Here is a 17,858-nt window from a genome sequence, read left to right as displayed (position 1 = left end):
GCTCAACGTCGCGACAGGAAGGAGGCGCAGAGGGGAGGAGCGCATGCGCAGAGGGTGGTTCCGCTCGTGCGGGCGGGGCGTTGCCATGGCAGCGGGTGCGGCGCCGCGGCCTAGTCCCAGGCGGCCGCCTCCAGCATCACCTGCAGCCGGTGGGACCGTCCCGGCGTCCCAGCGCCCTCAGCGCACACAGCGCTGCTGTTCGCCTCCCGCAGCTCCCTGCAGGCCGCTGCCTAGACACCCCTCACCCCAAATCATACAGCCTTGGGGACGCAGCGCCTGTCCCCTCCATCCTGCTGGCAGCCCTTTGGTGTCACCCACCATCCGTTCCCAGCGCTGGTCCATCCATCTGTCCGTCTGTCTGTCCACCCATGGCTCACCTCCTGGGCCACCCCGGCTGCATGGCGAGCCTGCAGGCCGACCTGAGGGACCTGCAAGGAGCCATCGCCGACGTCACCTCCCGCACCGGCCCTGCACGATTCCCATCCTGGAAGTTCCCCAACAAAGTGTCCTGTGAGCTGGACCTGCTGGCGCTGCTGGAGCGGTACAGTCACGCCGAGGGGGATCCTGAGTTCAGCCAGCATGCGCATGTGGTGCTGCTGGAGCTGGTGATAGACAGGTGAGCGGGCACAGCACCCTGCAAAGAGCAGCAGGGGCACAGCAGCTCCTTCCCCACGGAGAGAAGATGTGTGATGCTGCCAAGTGCTTTGGGCAGCGGGTTGGAACTGGGTGGTCTTTGAGGTCAAAGAATCACAAAATCATTGATAGGCCATCTGGTCCAACTCCCCCACAGCGAACAGAGACACCCACAGCTACATCAGGGTGCTCAGAGCCCTGTCCAGCCTGGTCTCGAGTGTCTCAGTCCCTTTTTCTGACCCTCCTCTGGCTATGCTCCAACAGCTCTGTGTCTCTCCTGCACTGAGCACTCCCCATCTGGATGCAACACTCCAGGTGAGGTCTCACAAAGCAGAGGGGCAAATCCCCTCCATCACCCTGCTGGCTGCACTGCTTTGGATGCAGCCGAGGTTACAGTTGGCTTTTCAAGGCTGTGAGGGCACAGTGCTGGCTCATGTCCTGCTGCCATCCACCAGTACCCCCAGGTCCTTTTTGTCGGGGCTGTGCTCAGTTCTTTTGTCCACCAGCTTTTACTGACTGTGGGGGTCCCTTCCAACTCAAGCTTTTCTATGATTCTATGAAAACATCTCAATTTTAAAGATGAGTCGTGCCCTCAGATCTGTCTTTGGATACCTGGTCCTAACAATGACGGTTCAATAACAGCAGTGAGTGCCCCAAATCTTTACAGAGAGTCTAACTGCAGTCCCTTGGAGCTATATCCTGGTGCTGCAGGGGGATGTAATCCTTCCCAGTCTTGTTCCAGGCCTGAGGAAGGTTACACGCACACTGTTATCCAGCCTCCTTTGCTGCTGTGCTGGTTTTTCAGGCTCACTGCTCTGTTAAACGCCAAGGGCCCTCTTCCCGTTACAAATATTATATTGCTCTAAGCTGTGTTTCATTTCCACAAAGGCTGCTGCTGCTGCTTCAGAGCTTCACAGGCTATGCAGAAAACCTGCTCAGTGAGCGAACTGTGCCCCCAGCGGAGGCAGTGGGACCATGCATGTCGGCAGGGCTGACGGTGAGGAGGTACTGGCACAGCATGCTGCGACTGGGGGCCTGCTACCAGCAGCTTCAGACTGAGGTGGGCCATACAAGGGTGTGTGGGTACTTGGAGCCAAGCACAGGGCTCATGGCAAGGCCTCAATGCCTACACAGTTTGAAAGATATGCCAGCCATGCCCATGGCATGGAGCTGATGTCACAGTCTTTCTCCAGGATGCCATAGTACATGTGGCTGCTCCAGATGCATTCCCTGACTGTGACCTCCAGGCCTCCACCAGGATTTTGGGACTGGGGAGCCTGGCTGTTCTTATTGCTTGGAAAAATATTCCCTTCTTGCCAACTTGCCACCTCTGTAGCTCTGCTGACCCACACTGTATGGGGCTGAGCTGGCCTACATCAGTGAAATGATTTGTGGTAAAAATACTATGCCTCTCCCCTATGTTTTATTTTCAGAATGATGCCTCTCATGGCATAGTGTCAGAATAATTCATTTCACATAACCAGCAGACGATACAGTGAGGTGTGACAAGGAAAATAACAAAAACAAGAGCCAGGGAGGAGGTTCTGCTGCAGAAACTGTGAAACCACAGCTCTGCTAGACAGGCAGTGACCAAAAAGCTACCTGAGAGCTTGAGAAATTCAGTTCCCTGGTGTCAGGCAGAACCAATGGTAACCCATGCTGTGTGTAAACATAATTTTGCTTACAGGCCACCTGCTTTCACTGTAACACAATAAACAGTGAACCCTGAGCGCTTGGTAGCTCTGTCCTCCAGCAAGCTCTGAAAGTACACGCTCTGACCTTGTAGCTTCTTGGCTGCACTGATGTCCTGTCCCCATCCTTCATACCTCTGCATTCAGCTCTCCTGAATTGTTTGCTGATGATGAAGTTCAGCCTGGGCTCTTTGTGTCCTGTGCTCTTTTCATCAGAAGAAGACTTGCAGGAAGGATATTGCTGCACTACAATCCACCCCTGAGGCTGAGAGAACTGCAAAGGAATCTTCTTCAGAGCCAAGCACACCCTCAGGTGCTGCCCAGCCCAGCTCCCTGTGGCAGGTTGTCAGCAACACCGCAGGCAGCTCCCAGCCCAGCTCTGCCTGCAGCCCTGTTGAGCGCAGTCGCAGCATCTCCACGCAGACAGCAGAGCCTCCAGCACCCTGTGACAGCTGTGCTAGCGCCCAGGCTGGCCTTCAAGAGGTCAGCAAAGCCATCATCAGCATCTGCCAGAGCCAGAACATCCCCTCGGCTCTGAGCAGTGCCCTGGAGGGCACTGAGGGGAGAAGGACCCTCTCTGCAACTGATGTGAGCTATTGGATCTCAGAGCAAAGCAAAGACCTCTCACACATCAGCACACACCTCCACACGCTGCTGGAGCAGGTCAACCCTCTGAAGTCTGAGCTGGCAGAGTCAAAGAAGGAGAAGGATGAGCTGCAGAAACAGGTGGAGGACTTTGCTCGGCTGCTTCAGGTGGAGAAGGAGACCCAAGCACAGCAGAGGAAAGAGGCTGAGCAGAGCCTGGAAGCAAAGAACAAAGAGCGTTTGGAGGCTGTAGCCAGGCTAGAGCAGGACAAGGATGACCTACGGAGAGGTACAGTGCTGTCCCCTGCACCCCCTTCCAGGTTTGGAGTATTTGCAGAAGGAGGCAGCCTGTAGTCAAATCTTGGTTCCACCACCACCATGAGCAGGGCTTTGGCCACAAGTTTTGGTAGGTCCTGCATCAGTGGTGAGCAAACACTCCCTGTAGGGTCATTATGTAGTTTTCTGATGTCTTACATGGCTGAGACAAGAGGACAAGCCATGCAATGGGTTTACTTGGCCATACCTGCCTTTTACCCGTGTATTGACAGCAGCTCCTGGAGTAGATGAAGGCCGCTGCACTGGCATCACTGCCTTTCCTGATGCCCTCATTATCTCCCAGATTCTTCTGCTGCTTCTCTATTCCCATCATCTCATTTTCCACCACTGCAGGCTCTGCATGCTCTCTGTGTCCCATCTCTGCAGCATCTCACATGCTGACAGCTGTTCCCTGCTATGAGGCTTACTCCCAGCAGTGGGAGCTGCTTGTCCTCATCCTCTCGCTCCTCTGCTGAATCACAGCATGGGACAATTACTGGCTGAAAAATGCTTTGGCACAGTCAGTTGCTGCCTCTTTGTTTTAGTTTCTTTGAGGAACTGTTTAATGTTTAGTAATATTTTGCTTTGATTTAGGAGCTGCTCTACTGGAAGAGCAAATCTCTGCCCTAAAGGAAGCAGTGGGCACAAAGCAGGCTGCTGTGCAGGAACTGGGTAAGGACCTGGGGGGCTCATCCAGTTGGCACATCTCTCCCTGAGTTTGCCTCTGATCTTGCATATGTTTTTCACCCATGTAACTCCTGGCTTTCCCAGAATCTGTTGGGGATAGACCTAGTGGGAATGGAAGGATGACATAACCTCCTCATCGTGTGCCCCGGTGTCGCAAGTGGTAGGAATGCCGCGTTGCAACACCGGAGGCCCTGGGTTGGAATCCCCCCTGTGGCGCAAGTGGTAGAAGTGCCGCTCTGCTACACAGGAGGCTCAAATTCCAGGGGGTTGGACTCGATGATCTCTAAGGTCCCTTCCAACCCGCACGAGACTATGAGACTATGATTGCAGTGCCCAAACATCATCCAGCACCAGGGTGGGTTGGTACTGGTGCTGGCTGAGATTTGGGGTTCCCTGGGACACCAATGCCTGCTGCCAGCACTTGCAGAGGCTGTAGGGCCGCTAAAGACACCTCCTGGCCTGGGAGCTTCCCCCTCTCCTGCCAAGCCTGTGCCACAGTTGCTGTGCCTCCCCAGAGGCAACCAAGCAAACTTTGCTGGAGGACTTGAAGACTGCGATGGTGGCCAGGAGCCGGGTGCTGGAGCTGGAGGAGGAGGTACAGCTGCTCATCAGCCAGCGGGACAGCCTGGAACAGGAGCTGAGCGCAGTCACCACCCAGCTGGAGAAGGAGAAGGCCAAAGTGGAGAGCACACTGAGGCATGAGAAGGTATGAACAGAGCTCTTTGGAGCTGTCCAGTTTTGACCACAGCCCCTCACTACCATGGGTGCTGCTTCTCCATGGCCCTGGCATCAGGACAGCAGCAGCCTCTGGAAAGCTCGCCTCTCTGCACAGTCCCTGCAGGCCAAGCAGAGCACCCTGCTGCAGCAGCTGGACAGCCTGGACCAGCAGCGTGAGGAGCTGCAAGCTAGCTTGGGGGAGGCTGAGGAGGAGAGAGCCAGGATGGCAGAGCAGCTGCAGGAGAGCCAGAAGCAGAAGGAGCAGAGCATGCACCAGCTACGGGTGCAGCAGGTACCCAGACTTTGTCAGGGGAAACAACCAGGACAGAACACAGCTGTGCCACTGGGCTCCCAGGTGCCACCTCTGCCCCATCCCACACCTGTGGGCAGTTCTCCCAGGACAGTGGCTCTGTCAGCTAGTTTGACATTGCCATGTGGCTACTTCCACGTAGTGACCCTTCTCTCTCAGACTCATTTCATGGCTGCTTGAAGCAGTCTGTGCTTCAGACACAGAGACCATTACAGCCAAGACTATGCTGTCCCTCTGTTTGGGGATATCCTTATCCCATAAGGACAGGAACCTTTCCCTGGGTAGTCCAATGGGCCTTCCCTAGACTGTACAGTAATGAAGTTTGGGAAGGTGCTTCCAAAACTCACCCATCTGCTCTGGCCCCACAGGAGCTGCTGGACACGTTGCAGCAGGAGAAGCTGAGACTGGAGCAGTCCATCTCTGAGCTACGGGAGAATGTTTCTGGGCTGGAGGAGCAGGCAAAGGAGCTGAAGGAGCGAGAGAAACTCCTGGTGTTCTTCCCTGAGCTGCACATCCCCGTTGAGACGCAGTTTGAGAGTAAGGGACGGGGCAACAGGCAGCAGTGCATGCTTTTGCTGCAGCAGGCCTGGGGTCTCCTGGAGCTCACATGAAATCCTGTCAGCCCTGGGCACATTGGTGTCACTTGTGTAACAGTCTGTCCTCCTGACGTGAGTCAGTTGCAGCCAGGAAGGGCTCAGTCCCTGTGAGGCACTAAGCCGCTACCATCTTAACCTGATTCTTTATGTGGGTGCTGTGTGTCCCACATCTGGCACAAAAGCAGGGCAAGGGCTTGGACACGGCTGCATTTGTCCTTGCTGTTTCAAATGACAGATTGGGGTCCCAGGTGCCACTTCCTGTTGTTCTCCAGTTCAGGAAGGTTCATTTCCAGCAGTTACCGCCTTGCTTGAGAGGGAGGACAGAAGATCAAGTGGTCCCAGAGTGCAGGGACAGGCTCTGCTGCCAGCACCTCTGTGCAGGTTTGGGTAGTGTGTTGAGCTCAGGCTTGACACAAAGCACCATGTTTCATCTGCAGGCACTGGAAACGTCACTGAGGACATGGAGAAGCAGCTGCAGGCCAACCACATCAGGATTGGTGTGCTGGAGCAGGAGAACATGCGGCTCAGGGCTGCGCTGGCCAAAGTGAAGGCAGCTGCTCAGCAGGGCGTGCTGCAGGTGAGCTGAGGGGCTGGCAGGACGGGGTACACAAACAGGGTCCTGCAAACCCTGTCCCACAACCCCTGGGGATCAGTTCCGTGGCCGTACCCTTACAGGAGGTAAAAGAGAAAAGGTTCCCAGGAGTGGAAGGCTGTGGTGCTCCTTGTGCAGCATTACCTGGGGCTCCCAATCTGCTCCTCATGGGGCTGAGCAGGACAAAGCCCAGCTCCATGGTTCTGTGGTGTCCCACCAGAGGTCGGTCTGGTTGAACCAGCAGCAGTAGGCTGCTTTGCTGAGGTGCCTGGGGCTGGTTCCCAGCTTCCTTACAACAGCCCCATAGCTTTTGTGCTTCCGTTTCATCACTACCTGCTCAGCAGTGAAATCCACCCACAGCAGAAGCCAAGATAAGCAATCATGGAGCCAAACACAGGAGTTTCACCTCCTCTCTTTTCCCCAGCACATCCCACAGACCCAGCAGTGGACTCAGCTCAGCAGTCAGCGTGAAGGGGAGGCTGCAGGGTGAGTGGGAGCAGAGAGGACAGCACTGGGGGGCTTCCACCTCTTACTCCCCTTCAACCTCTTCCACTTCTCCCCTCCACAGTCCTCCGAGCAGCCAAGGCAGCGGAGATGGCAAAGGATTGTACAGAGCCACCAGCAAGGCCCGGCAGCGACCTGTGGGCAGCCAGCAACATAAGCTGCTCCCAACAGAACCTGCACGTGAGGCCAGAGCCTGCATCACGCTGCCAGCGGAGGGACTGGTGCTGGCTCCCCACAAGCCCAGAGGGAGCAGCAGTGCACCCAGAGCACATCACTTCTCGCACCGCAAATAGATGCTCTGGAGACTGAGACAGAGGTGAAGCATTAATGAGCAGCATGCAGCTACTCCCTTTTCCCTGCAGGACCTCGTTACCTGTTGCAAACATGAAGGTATGTTCCCTTGGGAAACTCGGTCTGCCTTCCTGTTGTTCCACACCCGAGGAATGGTGTTGCTGAGTGGGTGTAACACTTGTGGGCAGTGGTTCTGCAGCAGCTGGGAGGCTGAAAGAAAGCTGAGGCTGCCAGCCAGCAGCTGTTGCTACACCTTGTTTGCTACAGGATGGTGGCTGCAATAAACCTGTCTGCTCAGCTTCCCCTGCTGGCCCTCTGTTGAGCAATGTTGTGAAGCACAAGGCAGTGGAGTGCATGAGTTGGGCTGGCGTGGACCCTTCCTGTCTCCCACAGCACAGCAGCCCCAGAAGCCACTGTATAGCAATGGTGACTGGAGTGGGCCAGGTACAAACACTGCTGGCAGTGAGGGGACCAGCATTCAGGCAAGGAGGCCTGGGGGGAAATTTTCAGCACGCAGAGATGGCTCTGAATAATGAGCAGAGCAGGGCTGGCGGCATTCCTGGGTACTGGAGTTCACTGCCCACAGCTCAGCTGCTGCAGCAATCCTTGGCTCAGCTCTGATCCTGACCAACTCAGAAGCACCCACACAATGCCTAAGCACAGCCTGGCTCAGCTCAAGCCAGGGAACTGTTCCCAGGAGGCAGCTACGCTGCTTTGAAGAGAACTCACAGGCTTAACTTGCCAGCATGAGCTGCAGCCTAGAGAGTGCTCTTGCAGCAAGGAAAAGTGGTCAGCAAGGCCAAGAACTATGAAACACAAGACACAGCAGCCTCTCTGAGCTCTGTATTTAATAGTGTCTGCCACAAGTAGTGCTGCAGCTCCAGCTGCCACATGGAACAAGAGCCCTTGCAGGCTCACAGCGAGTCCACAAGCACTCTGTGTTCAACTAACTCGTACTGTCCTTTCTAATAAGTTAGTATAAATAAGGTGGTTCGTCCTCCCCCCCACACCCCCACCCACCCTCAGCTGTGGCAGAGTCCCAGGTGCAGGCAGGCTCCCAGCCACAGGCAAATAGAAAAGACTTAGAAAAAATGATGAGCAGGGAGAGGGAACAGCCAAGCCTGCGCTCTTCCCTTCAGTGCCTGCAGACTCTGCCAACAGCCTTAGTGGCCCCTCCCCAGTTAAACCCATGAGTGCTTTCCCTGGCACCCAGCCCCCAGCCCCAGCCATTTGGCTAATGCCCAGCCATGCCCCTGGCCCCTCTACTCACGCCAAGCAGAGAGAACCCCCCAAAGTCTTCACTCTCCTAAGGGCCAGGCACTGCCTGGTGCTGCAAAGGGCAGAGCCGTGCTGAGCCTGCTCCAGCTCCAAGCACAGCTCACCCCACACTGCCCTGTCCTTCCCCAGCTCTTCCCAGAGCAGCCATGGGTCCGTCTGTCCCCGGAGTGCGTCCATTGAGCCAACTAACTCTCTCCACAGCAGTTCCCTGCAATGGAGAAGGATGGGGGGGTGTCACACAGGGATCACAAGAGCAGAGCAGCCTGTGGCTGGCACCACTTCCTCCCCAGCCCTTGCCCTTCCATGAACACGCTCCCCAGAGATTGAACTGGGATGCGGGATGTGTAGGGACCCGCCAGGATCTCCCAGAGCTGCTCTCACCTAGGATGTTATGCTTGCAGAGTGGGCAGGTCTGCTGCAGGAGGAGCCAAGGGTCCACACAGTCCCGGTGAAACTCATGGGAACACGGCAGCACACGCAGCCACTGCAGGGAGGGAAGCAGGTGGGACATGTGAGCCACGAGGAGCACAGCAATCTGCCCCCTGCCCACAGAGGGGGGCAGTCCCCAGCCACACCTCCCCCTCACAGGGACACCCCTGCCCTGATAAAGCATGAGAAGGCTCAGCCCCATGGATCAGAGCAAAGGGGTGGTGTTAGCATGCGTGGCCCCAAGCCGTCACTGGGACCAGTCCCACCAGTCTGACCTGGCTCTTGCTGAACTGGTCCAGGCACACAGCACAGCTATCGATCTCACAGGCCCGGCTCCGCAGCGCCCTGCCAGGATTGTACCTCCGTGTCTTCAGGGCCAACAGCCGCCGCCGAATGTGCTGCTTCAGGTCCAGCTGGAGACACAGAGCGGGAGGTGAGGCGAAATGATTGGAGCACAGAATCACGTTGGTTGGAAAAGACCCATTAGAACATCAAGTCCATCAACTAACACCACAGTTCCAACACTCAGCTACGTCCTTAAGCACTGTGTCCACACCTCTCTTAAATACCTACCACATACCTTCAATATCTCCAGGAGATAGTGACTGCCGCCTCCCTGGGCAGCCCTTCCCACACCTTGTATGTGAATTAATTTGTCCTCTCATCCAAACTAAACCTCCCCTGGTGCAAGCTGAGGTCGTTGCCTCACATCTCATCACACTTCACGTGAGAAAGAAAACCCTCCTTGCCACAACCTCCTTGCAGGAAGCTGCAGAGAGCAATGAGGTCTCCCCTCATCCTCCTCCAAACCAAACAGCCCCAGTCCCCTTGGCTGCCCCCTCCCCATGTCCCACCTCAGCATCCCGCTCCGACAGGCCTTGCCGTGACTGCCGCTGTGCCTGCACGATCACCCCCATGCAGAGGAGCAGAGCGATGAGCAGGATGGTGTTCCACAGCTGCTGCAGGTACTTCTGCAAGGACAACACCGCCAGGCGCTCAGGGGGCAAATGGGAGACCCCAGCTTCACCCCCAGCCTCATCCCCAGCCGTGGTGATGCTGAGGAGTGGCCACAGGGCTGCCTGCAGGCAATGCTGACACACCTGGACCTGCGAGCTGTTCTCCCCGGTGCAGATGACACCCTGCCACTCGCCATACAGGCCCCCTCGGGACAGGCCGCAGGTGGACCACAGGGTGAGAGTCACCCCCTGCAAGGCAGGACACACCGTCACCACAACAGCACGCTGCAGCACAAGGGGCAGCACTGAGAGACACCAGCAGCTCCAGCAGCCCTTGCACACCTGCCTCCTGCTCCATATAGATATCCCCACAGCTGGGCACGGCCGTGCCCCTGTCCTCATACCCAAACAAAGGAGGTGGAGGACTTACATACCAGGTTCTCCAGCAGCACTGCCTGGTATGTGATCTTCGCTGTAGCCCGCAGTCCTCTATGAGCAAGAGGCACAATTAGCATCAGCCACATGGAGGATGCAGCATCCCCAGCGCCCAGCAGCCCTCATCCTGCCAGGCACTGCCACACTGAGGGAGGCCACTCCTGAGATGTGTGCAAGGACAGAGGGCCACACAGAGGAAATGACAGTGACATTTTCCACCCAGTTCTCAGCAACTACACAGAGGTCACATCCCTGCTCCGTGCCCATTTCCCAATAGGTGAAGCCACCACACATGCCCCCTGCTCCCATGCCAAGCTGAGCTTGCCAGACACCTCGTGAGCCCCCTCTGCTTCCCCACACCGCACAGCAGTGCTGGCTGTGCTCTGCTGCCCACTGCAACAACCAGAGTGCTGCAAGAGGACGCTCACTCACCGCAGCAGTGCTCCCAGCAGCCTGGTGACATTGTCCGAGGATTGGATTACGATGACGGGCTTAGCAAGGAGCTGGGAGACATCCAGCTGCACCAGACAGAAAAGCAACAGCTCTGAGTGGGGCAGGAGAGCGGCCAGAGTGCCACAGCGGGACTGCAGGGCTCTCCTACCTCTCGGATGGCGTTCTGGTTCAGTGCCAGGATGAGCAGGGCTGAGGCCCCCAGTACCAGGGCTCGCTTCATCTGCAGGGACAGGAGGCTCAGCACAACGGGCCAGCGCTGCCCACATCACTGCTGAGTGCCCCACAAGGTGCCTGTGGGCTGTCTGCTGCTCCATGTGCTCACCTTGCTGACCACGGCAGCAGTGAAGGACTCCTCCTTGGCGCTGCGGGGGCTGTCTGCAGGCTCCTCACCCACAGGCACCACCCCGATCCAGCTGTCAGCAGCACCCAGCTCCGGATCCGCATCGCCCACCTGGAAACACGGGCACAACATGGACACGTCAGGGACTCCAGGCACTCCAAGGCAGGGAGCAGGGACAGGGCTGGCAGCTGGGGAGGTGTGAGGGGGGCACACAGTGCTCCAGGGTTTCCATCGCTCCCCCACTGCCCCCAGCAGTGCTCCCATACACCCCATTTCCCATCACCCTCCCACTAACCCCAGAGCTCACACAGAGGCCCCCAGGTCCCATCACCCCCAGGTCCCATTACCCCCCAGCTCCCCATGTCAATCCCCATGTCAATCCCCATGCCGATCCCCATGTCGATCCCCTCACCAGCACCAGCCGCCCCCCGATCTCCTCTTCCCTCGTTGCCCCTCGGCCCGGCCCGTTCCCGTCCCCGTCCGCCCCCAGCAGGGCCCCGCGCAGCGTGTAGGATCCGCCGTGCCCCGCCGCCGTCCCGTCTCCATCCCCGGCCGCGTCCCCCGGTCCCGACAGCGCCACTTCCACGCGGGCCGAGGCTGCCGGTCCCGGCCCGGCCCGGCTCAGAGCCAGCAGCGGAGCCAGCAGAGCGGCACGCAGCGCCGCCATGGCTGCCCCGAGCCGCCGCACAGCGCCCCCAGGCGGCGGGGAGGTCTGAAGGGAGGTATAGGGGATGAGCCCCTGGTGTTGGGGTCGGGGAAGAAGAGTGGGGTGAGAACCGAGAGAAAGATGGAGGTGGAGGTGGAGGACACTCTGCTCTTCTTCTAGGCTTTTAATCGAGCTGTTAGACAGGGCTGGGCTCAGTGCTGACTGTGCACAGAACTGCTCTGATCCTTACAAACCACAAGGTGGGATGCAGTGATGGGGATTGGGATTGGGAAGGGAAAGAGAACGTGAAAGGGAAAGGATTTGGGATGAGGACAAAGTAGAAGGTGGAAGGGATGGGGATGAGGTGGTGAATGGGTAGTTGAAAACTGTGTATGGAATTGGATGGAGATAAGCGCAGAGAGAGGCACTGGTACCAGCCATGGGATGGGGATTGATCTGGGTGCAGGGACAGGCACTGGGACTGGGCTGTGATTGGGAACCACCACTGGGAGCTGGGAAATGACAGGGACAAGGCCCAGCACTGGCACTGGTAGAGCACTGAGTGTGGGGACAAGGCTGAAGCCTGAAGGGACAATGGGCTCCATCCGTGCCCCATCAACACGTCACCGCACACACGTGTCCAGGCTCACACGTGTATGATGCTGGCACAGTGTTCCGCAACCACTTGGGACCCAGCACAGGGACGAGCTCATGGGGCTGTGCCAGAGGCAGCGGGTGCACGTTGAGACACATCCTTGGGGATCACAGCAGCCCCCAGCCCAAGGGTCCTCAAGCCCTGTAGGGCATCCCTGCTTCCTCGGGACACACACAGCCCTACTGGGAACACAGGCATCACTCCTCCGCACTGATACCAGCACAACCCCTGCACCCCACTCCCTGGTGCCTCCACCCTGTCCCTGACCCCAATCTCTTATCCCTTTTTCCATTCCCTGTCCCCAGCTCCTGTCCCTATCTGTTGCCTTCCACACCTCCCACCCCTGCTCTCTGTATCCTCTCCCCATCTCGCAGCATTGTCCACACCTCTGTGCCCTTCTCCACCTCTTGTCTCCGTCCCCATTTCTGTCACCTGCCTCTCCCATTTCCCTGCCTTGTCCCTTGTTCCTGTCTTCTCTCCCTGGTGCTCTGACCCCAGTCCCTCATCTCAGTCCTCCCATGTGCCTGAGCTTTGTCTGTATTCCAGCTTCTTTTTGTAACGCCACCTTTGTACCCTGTCCCATTTCCAGCTCCCATCTCTGTCCCCTGTTCCCATCTGTCCCTTGCCCCAGTGCCTCTCTATGTCCAACTTCTGTCCTCCATCCCATCTCTTTCCCCACCTCCCACCCTGTTCCCAACTCTTCCTGCTCCATCTTTCACCCTGTTCCCACCTCTGTCCCCGTAACCCCATAATCTGTCAATTGTCCGACTGCCCATCCATGTCCCTATCTCTGTCCCTGCCCAATCTCCTACCGTCTGCACCTGTTTAACCTCCACATCTCCCCTGCTACATCTCCCACTCCTGTCCCCATCCCCTGTCCCCTATACCCATCTCCTGTCCCCTTCTCCACCTCTGTACCACCTCCACCTGTCCCCTGCCCCATCGCCGACCCCAATCCCCATTTTCTATCTCCATCTCTCACTCTGTCCCCACCAGTTCCTACCCCATCTCCCATCCCTTGCCTCCATCTCTGCCCCATCTCCTCCTGTCCCCACCGCTGCGTCCATCCCCATCTCCATCCCCATCCCCGTTTCCCACCCGGTCCCAGCCGCACTCCGGGCCGTGCCCGCGAGTCCACCCGTGCCGGGCACAGTCCAAGGCCGGCACCGGGCGCTGGAGGCGGCACAGGGCGGAGCCGCCTCGCCCAGCTCCATCCCGGCCGCCCTTAAGAGGCGGCGCCGGGGGCGCGGGGCCGGCACCATGAGCGGCCGCGTCGGGGAGCTGAGCCCGCGGCAGGCGGAGGCGCTGGCGCAGGTGAGACCGGCACCGGCACCGGGGGGGGCGGCGCGGGGCCCTTCGCTGCGCCCGCCTCGGCCGTGGGGTCCGCGGGGTCCCATCACCTGCGGGACCCGGCAGCGCAGGGACGCGGGACACCGGGAGGCCCGATGACACGGCTCTGCTTCTCCCAGCACGGCGAGCATCACAAGGGCTCTGCTGGCCCCCCGTTCCCAGCGCGGAGCTCGGCACACGCAGGTCCCGCACGACGGTGACACCGCCGGATTTGTGCCGTGCCTCCCTGCGCCCCGCAGCGCGTCCATCCCGCAATAACGCGGCACAGGGGAACGTCCCTCTGCCTGGGAAGGCGGAGGGTGCCCACCCGAAATGGTGGCTGTCACTGCTGGGGGCCACCCGGTGGCTTTGCCTCGTTTCACCCGCAAAAGCCCGGCTGGGGCTTATTGGCCTCTGCGGGCATCGATCAATGAGGGGACAACGGTGGCTTTTTATCTTATCGCGGGTAGGACCCAGCCGAACTGCGGCCCGCGGGCGATGACCCGGTCGGGTACGGCTGTGCCGGTGCTCAGCCGGGATTTAGGGCCGGGACACTGCGTGGTTGCAGCCGTGATGCAAGGAGCTGTGAAACCCGTCCCCTCCCACCCGCCCAACACCGTGTTGTTTTCCTCTGGGTGAGGGAGTTAATCCCAGGTTTAATTACACCTAAATTCAGGCGGGGATAATCCGGTCAGCCTCGTTACGGACTGGTACGGTGCATGGGGGGATTTACACCGCCTGCCCCAGGGCAGCATCCCGGCTCCTGCCGACCTCGGGGGTGCCCCGGGGATACGTAGTTACTGCCCGGTGCAGGGAGCAGAGCGCTGACAGCTCCATTTGGAGGGCACGGGGCTGGTTGCTGGCTGAATGGACAGGGGATGCCCTGTGCTTGGCAGCCGGCATGGGGACCCTCCTGCGGCAAGGAAGGGAGCAGAGAGTGCTGGGTGCTGCCGGCTGCCCCGGGGACAAACTTGAGGCTTTGGGGCCGAGGCCACATCCCCAGCCCCGCTGACGGTGCCGCCTCTCCCCGCAGTTCCGAGAGAGCATCAAGGACGTGCTCCCCTCGCTGCCCTCCCAGGACGACTATTTCCTCTTGAAATGGCTCCGAGGTAAGCCCGGGGGGCGCGGTGGGGCCGGGACACGCCGTGGGGGCTGCGGGCACCGCGCCGAGGTGCTGCCCGCACCTGGACTTTAACAAGCCGGCAGCGGGGCAGAGGGCGGCGGGTTCGGCGGCGACGTCCCGGCTGCGCCCCACGCGGGGCTGAGCTCCACTCTCTGCTCTCGCAGCTCGCGGCTTCGACCTGCCCAAGTCAGAGGCCATGATCCGCAAGGTGAGGGGGTCCCTGTGCGTGGGGAGCCCGGCCGAGGGACCGGCCGAGGGGTCCTTAAGACCCCGCAGCGTCCCCTCACCCGGCTCGCTCTGCCTCACCTTCGCAGCACGTGGACGTCCGCAAACGCATGGATGCCGACAACATCGTGGCCTGGGAGGCACCTGAGGTGGGGGTCCCCGGCCAGCAGTGGGTGCTCCCAGCCTGGGATGGGTGTCCCAGCTTGTGCTGCTCCTGCAGGTGATCAGGAAGTACATGGCTGGAGGCATGTGTGGATACGACCGGGAGGGCAGCCCCGTCTGGTACGACATCATTGGGCCGCTGGACCCCAAGGGGCTGCTCTTCTCCGCCTCCAAGCAGGACCTGCTCAAGAACAAGTTCCGTGACTGTGAGCTGCTGCGGCTGGAATGTGAGAAGCAGAGTCAGAAGGTGGGAGCCTGCCTGGCTGTCCCACACATCTGTGTCCCCTCCAAACCCACAAGACCACCCCTTCCTTATCCCATCTGTCACCAGCCCTGATTCCTGCCAGCTCCAGAAGTCCCCACCTGCCCCTGTCCTGCCATCTGCTGTCCCTGCTGCCACCCATGTCCCTGTCCCAGCACTTGCCACCTTCTCCTGCACTGATGCTCCAGGGAAGGGCTGGGCCTGTTGGGTGCAAAGGGAGTGTCACTGGGCTGCCCTGTGCAACAAGGGTGGCAATGACCAGGGACAGCTGGCAGCAGGGCCTTGACAGTGGCTGATGCTTCTTGGTCCATGAACTCATTGTCCCATCTGACCCCTCTGTCCCTGTCCCAGCTGGGCAAGAAAGTAGAGACGGTGCTGATGGTCTATGACTGCGAGGGCCTGGGCTTGAAGCACCTCTGGAAGCCAGCAGTGGAGGCATATGGAGAGGTGAGGCTGGCAGGGATCACAGTGACTACTGAGGTCAGAACTTCATCCCTTGTGTCCCTGGGCTGCGGGGTGACCCAGATAAAAGAGCAGGGCCTCAGTGGAGCTTGGGCAGATGCATGGGGCCTCTGTTTAGGGTCCCCACCTGCCCAAAGCCCATGCAGATGGGGCTACTCCACAGGGTGCTTGGGGCAGAAGGATGTGGATGCAAATCTCTTCCCATCCCACAGCTCCTGGCGATGTTTGAGGAGAATTACCCTGAGTCCTTGAAGCGACTGCTCATCGTGAAGGGTGAGCAAGGTGTGGGCACACAGCTGGGCACGGTGCTGGGATGGCTGCCCTGACATCCAGCTCTGCTCACCAGCTCCCAAGATCTTCCCTGTGGCCTACAACCTGGTCAAGCACTTCCTGAGCGAGGACACTCGCAAGAAGGTCATGGTGCTTGGATGTGAGTGGGGCTGCGGTAACCCTCACCATGTGCATGCAACCTCGGGGGTCCCCCCCTCAGGCCGAGGTCCCTGTGTGGGTTGCAGCCCCCCTGAGCGCCCCTGTGTCCCGCAGCCAACTGGAAGGAGGTGCTGCAGCAGTACATCGAGCCCTCGCAGATCCCGGCGGAGTACGGGGGCACGCTGACGGACCCCGACGGGAACCCCAAGTGCCCCAGCAAGGTGAGGAGCGGCTCTTCCCTCGCGAAGGGAACGCTCGGCCTCGGGCCGGCCGTGCCCCGTGCCCGAAGCCGGCCCTTCCCAGATCAACTACGGAGGGGACGTGCCGAAGCGGTACTACGTGCGGGATCAGCTGGCGCAGCCCTACGAGCACACGGCGGTGGTCAACAGGGGCTCGTCCCACCAGGTGGAGTACGAGATCCTCGCCCCCGGCTGCGTGCTCAGGTGAGGGGGGTCCGCGGCGCTCCGGGGGCCGGGGCTCCGGAGGCCGGCGGCGCTGAGCCCGGCCGCGTCCGGCAGGTGGCAGTTCAAGTCGGAAGGGGCCGACGTGGGCTTCGGGGTGTACCTGAAGACGAAGGTCGGGGAGCGGCAGCGGGCGGGCGACATGACCGAGGTGTTCCCCAGCCAGCGCTACAACGCGCACATGGTGCCCGAGGACGGCTCCCTCACCTGCTCCACGCCCGGCATCTGTGAGTGCCCCCTCGCCCCCAGCCCCGCGGCTCGGCCCCCAGCCCCGACCCTCCGATTCCGCCCCTCTGATCTCGGCCCGGTCCCGCAGACGTGCTGCGCTTCGACAACACCTACAGCTACATCCACGCCAAGAAGGTGAGCTACAGCGTGGAGGTGCTGCTGCCCGACGCCGACGCCGCCTCGGCCCAGCAGCTCCAGCAGCTCCAGCAGCTCCAGCAGCTCGGGGACAAGCCGGGCGAGGCGTCCCCGGGCCACAGCCCGTGATGGCGGCGCCGAGGACGGAAGAAGGGCGGCCGGTGCCCCGCGGCTCAGGGACCCGGGGCGCCGTGCCCGGGGCCGTCGGCCCCTCTGTGCCTTACGCGGCCCCTACCGGCGGGGCCGGCTGCGGTCGCGGCAGTAAAGGGACGGACGGTGCCACGGCTGCTCGTGCTCCCACCCCATCGCCGGCCCCGGTTCCTGCCCTCGCCGCCCCTCTCGGCCGCCTCCCCCGGCCCCTTCTCCGCTCCTTCCTTCCTTCCTTCCTTCCCCTCCCAGCCCCCAACGTTCGCCCGTTCCCCTCCCATCGCTGCGGCCCCACAGCCCGGCGGGGCGGCCCACCCACGTGGTGCTTGGGTCACGTGGCGCCCGGCTTTGCCTTCCGCGCCGCCATCTTGGAGCCGGGCGATGGGCGGGGCCTAAAGAAGGGGGCGGGGTTTCGGTGGGGTGACGTCACAGGGGGGCGGGGCGTCCAGCTGGCGCTGTCGGTTGCGCTCCCTGGCCGAGCTGCGGCACCGGGAGCGGGGAAAGGACCGGGACAAGGCCCAGCACCGGCACCGGGAGAGCACCGAGCGTGGGGACAAGGCTGAGCACTGAACGGACAACGGGCTCCGTCCGTGCCCCCTCCATAACATGAGGCCTCACCAGGGCAGAGTAGAGGGGGAGAATCACCTCCTTCGACCTGCTGGACACGCTCTTTTTAATACACCCCAGGATGCCATTGGCCTTTTTGGCTACAAGGGCACACTGCTGCTCATGGTCAGTCTGTCATCCACCAGGACGCCCAGGTCCCTCTCAGCAGAGCTCCT

The 17,858-nt window shown here is 60.2% G+C and overlaps 3 protein-coding genes across 4 annotated transcripts; 2 read left to right on the top strand and 1 right to left on the bottom strand.

Moving 5' to 3' along the window:
* Window positions 1-57: 57 nt before the first annotated feature.
* CCDC157 (coiled-coil domain containing 157) lies at window positions 58-7,223 on the top strand. 2 transcript variants are annotated; one of them, XM_085509526.1, is made up of 10 exons: window positions 58-616; window positions 1,522-1,693; window positions 2,544-3,198; window positions 3,819-3,896; window positions 4,427-4,617; window positions 4,744-4,920; window positions 5,307-5,475; window positions 5,972-6,111; window positions 6,551-6,612; window positions 6,695-7,223. In XM_085509526.1, exons 1-10 carry the CDS (start codon window positions 369-371, stop codon window positions 6,921-6,923), a joined length of 2,121 nt encoding a protein of 706 aa, XP_085365652.1. In that variant the 5' UTR covers window positions 58-368; the 3' UTR covers window positions 6,924-7,223. The 2 variants fall into 2 exon arrangements, with proteins under 2 accessions (XP_085365652.1, XP_085365651.1); XM_085509525.1 differs by having other exon boundaries at window positions 2,541-3,198.
* Window positions 7,224-7,752: 529 nt separating this feature from the next.
* Window positions 7,753-11,531, bottom strand: RNF215 (ring finger protein 215). Its single transcript, XM_015878462.3, has 10 exons — window positions 11,225-11,531; window positions 10,795-10,923; window positions 10,621-10,692; window positions 10,452-10,537; window positions 10,019-10,073; window positions 9,729-9,833; window positions 9,483-9,599; window positions 8,904-9,041; window positions 8,581-8,683; window positions 7,753-8,407 (listed from the first exon to the last, which is right to left on the bottom strand). Exons 1-10 carry the CDS (start codon window positions 11,477-11,479, stop codon window positions 8,385-8,387), a joined length of 1,083 nt encoding a protein of 360 aa, XP_015733948.1. The 5' UTR covers window positions 11,480-11,531; the 3' UTR covers window positions 7,753-8,384.
* A 1,822-nt stretch (window positions 11,532-13,353) lies between these two features.
* Window positions 13,354-17,208, top strand: SEC14L2 (SEC14 like lipid binding 2). The gene is made up of 12 exons (XM_085509528.1): window positions 13,354-13,427; window positions 14,476-14,551; window positions 14,730-14,773; window positions 14,880-14,939; window positions 15,011-15,199; window positions 15,566-15,661; window positions 15,889-15,949; window positions 16,023-16,106; window positions 16,220-16,326; window positions 16,409-16,548; window positions 16,624-16,793; window positions 16,883-17,208. The coding sequence occupies exons 1-12, from the start codon at window positions 13,374-13,376 to the stop codon at window positions 17,056-17,058; spliced, it is 1,257 nt and encodes a 418-aa protein (XP_085365654.1). The 5' UTR covers window positions 13,354-13,373; the 3' UTR covers window positions 17,059-17,208.
* Window positions 17,209-17,858: the final 650 nt, after the last annotated feature.

The sequence above is a fragment of the Coturnix japonica genome, chromosome 9, assembly GCF_054131305.1.
Source record: "Coturnix japonica strain WE chromosome 9, WE-NBRP24, whole genome shotgun sequence".
Classification (NCBI taxonomy): Eukaryota; Metazoa; Chordata; class Aves; order Galliformes; family Phasianidae; genus Coturnix; species Coturnix japonica.
This window is presented reverse-complemented; position numbering and strand designations above follow the sequence as displayed.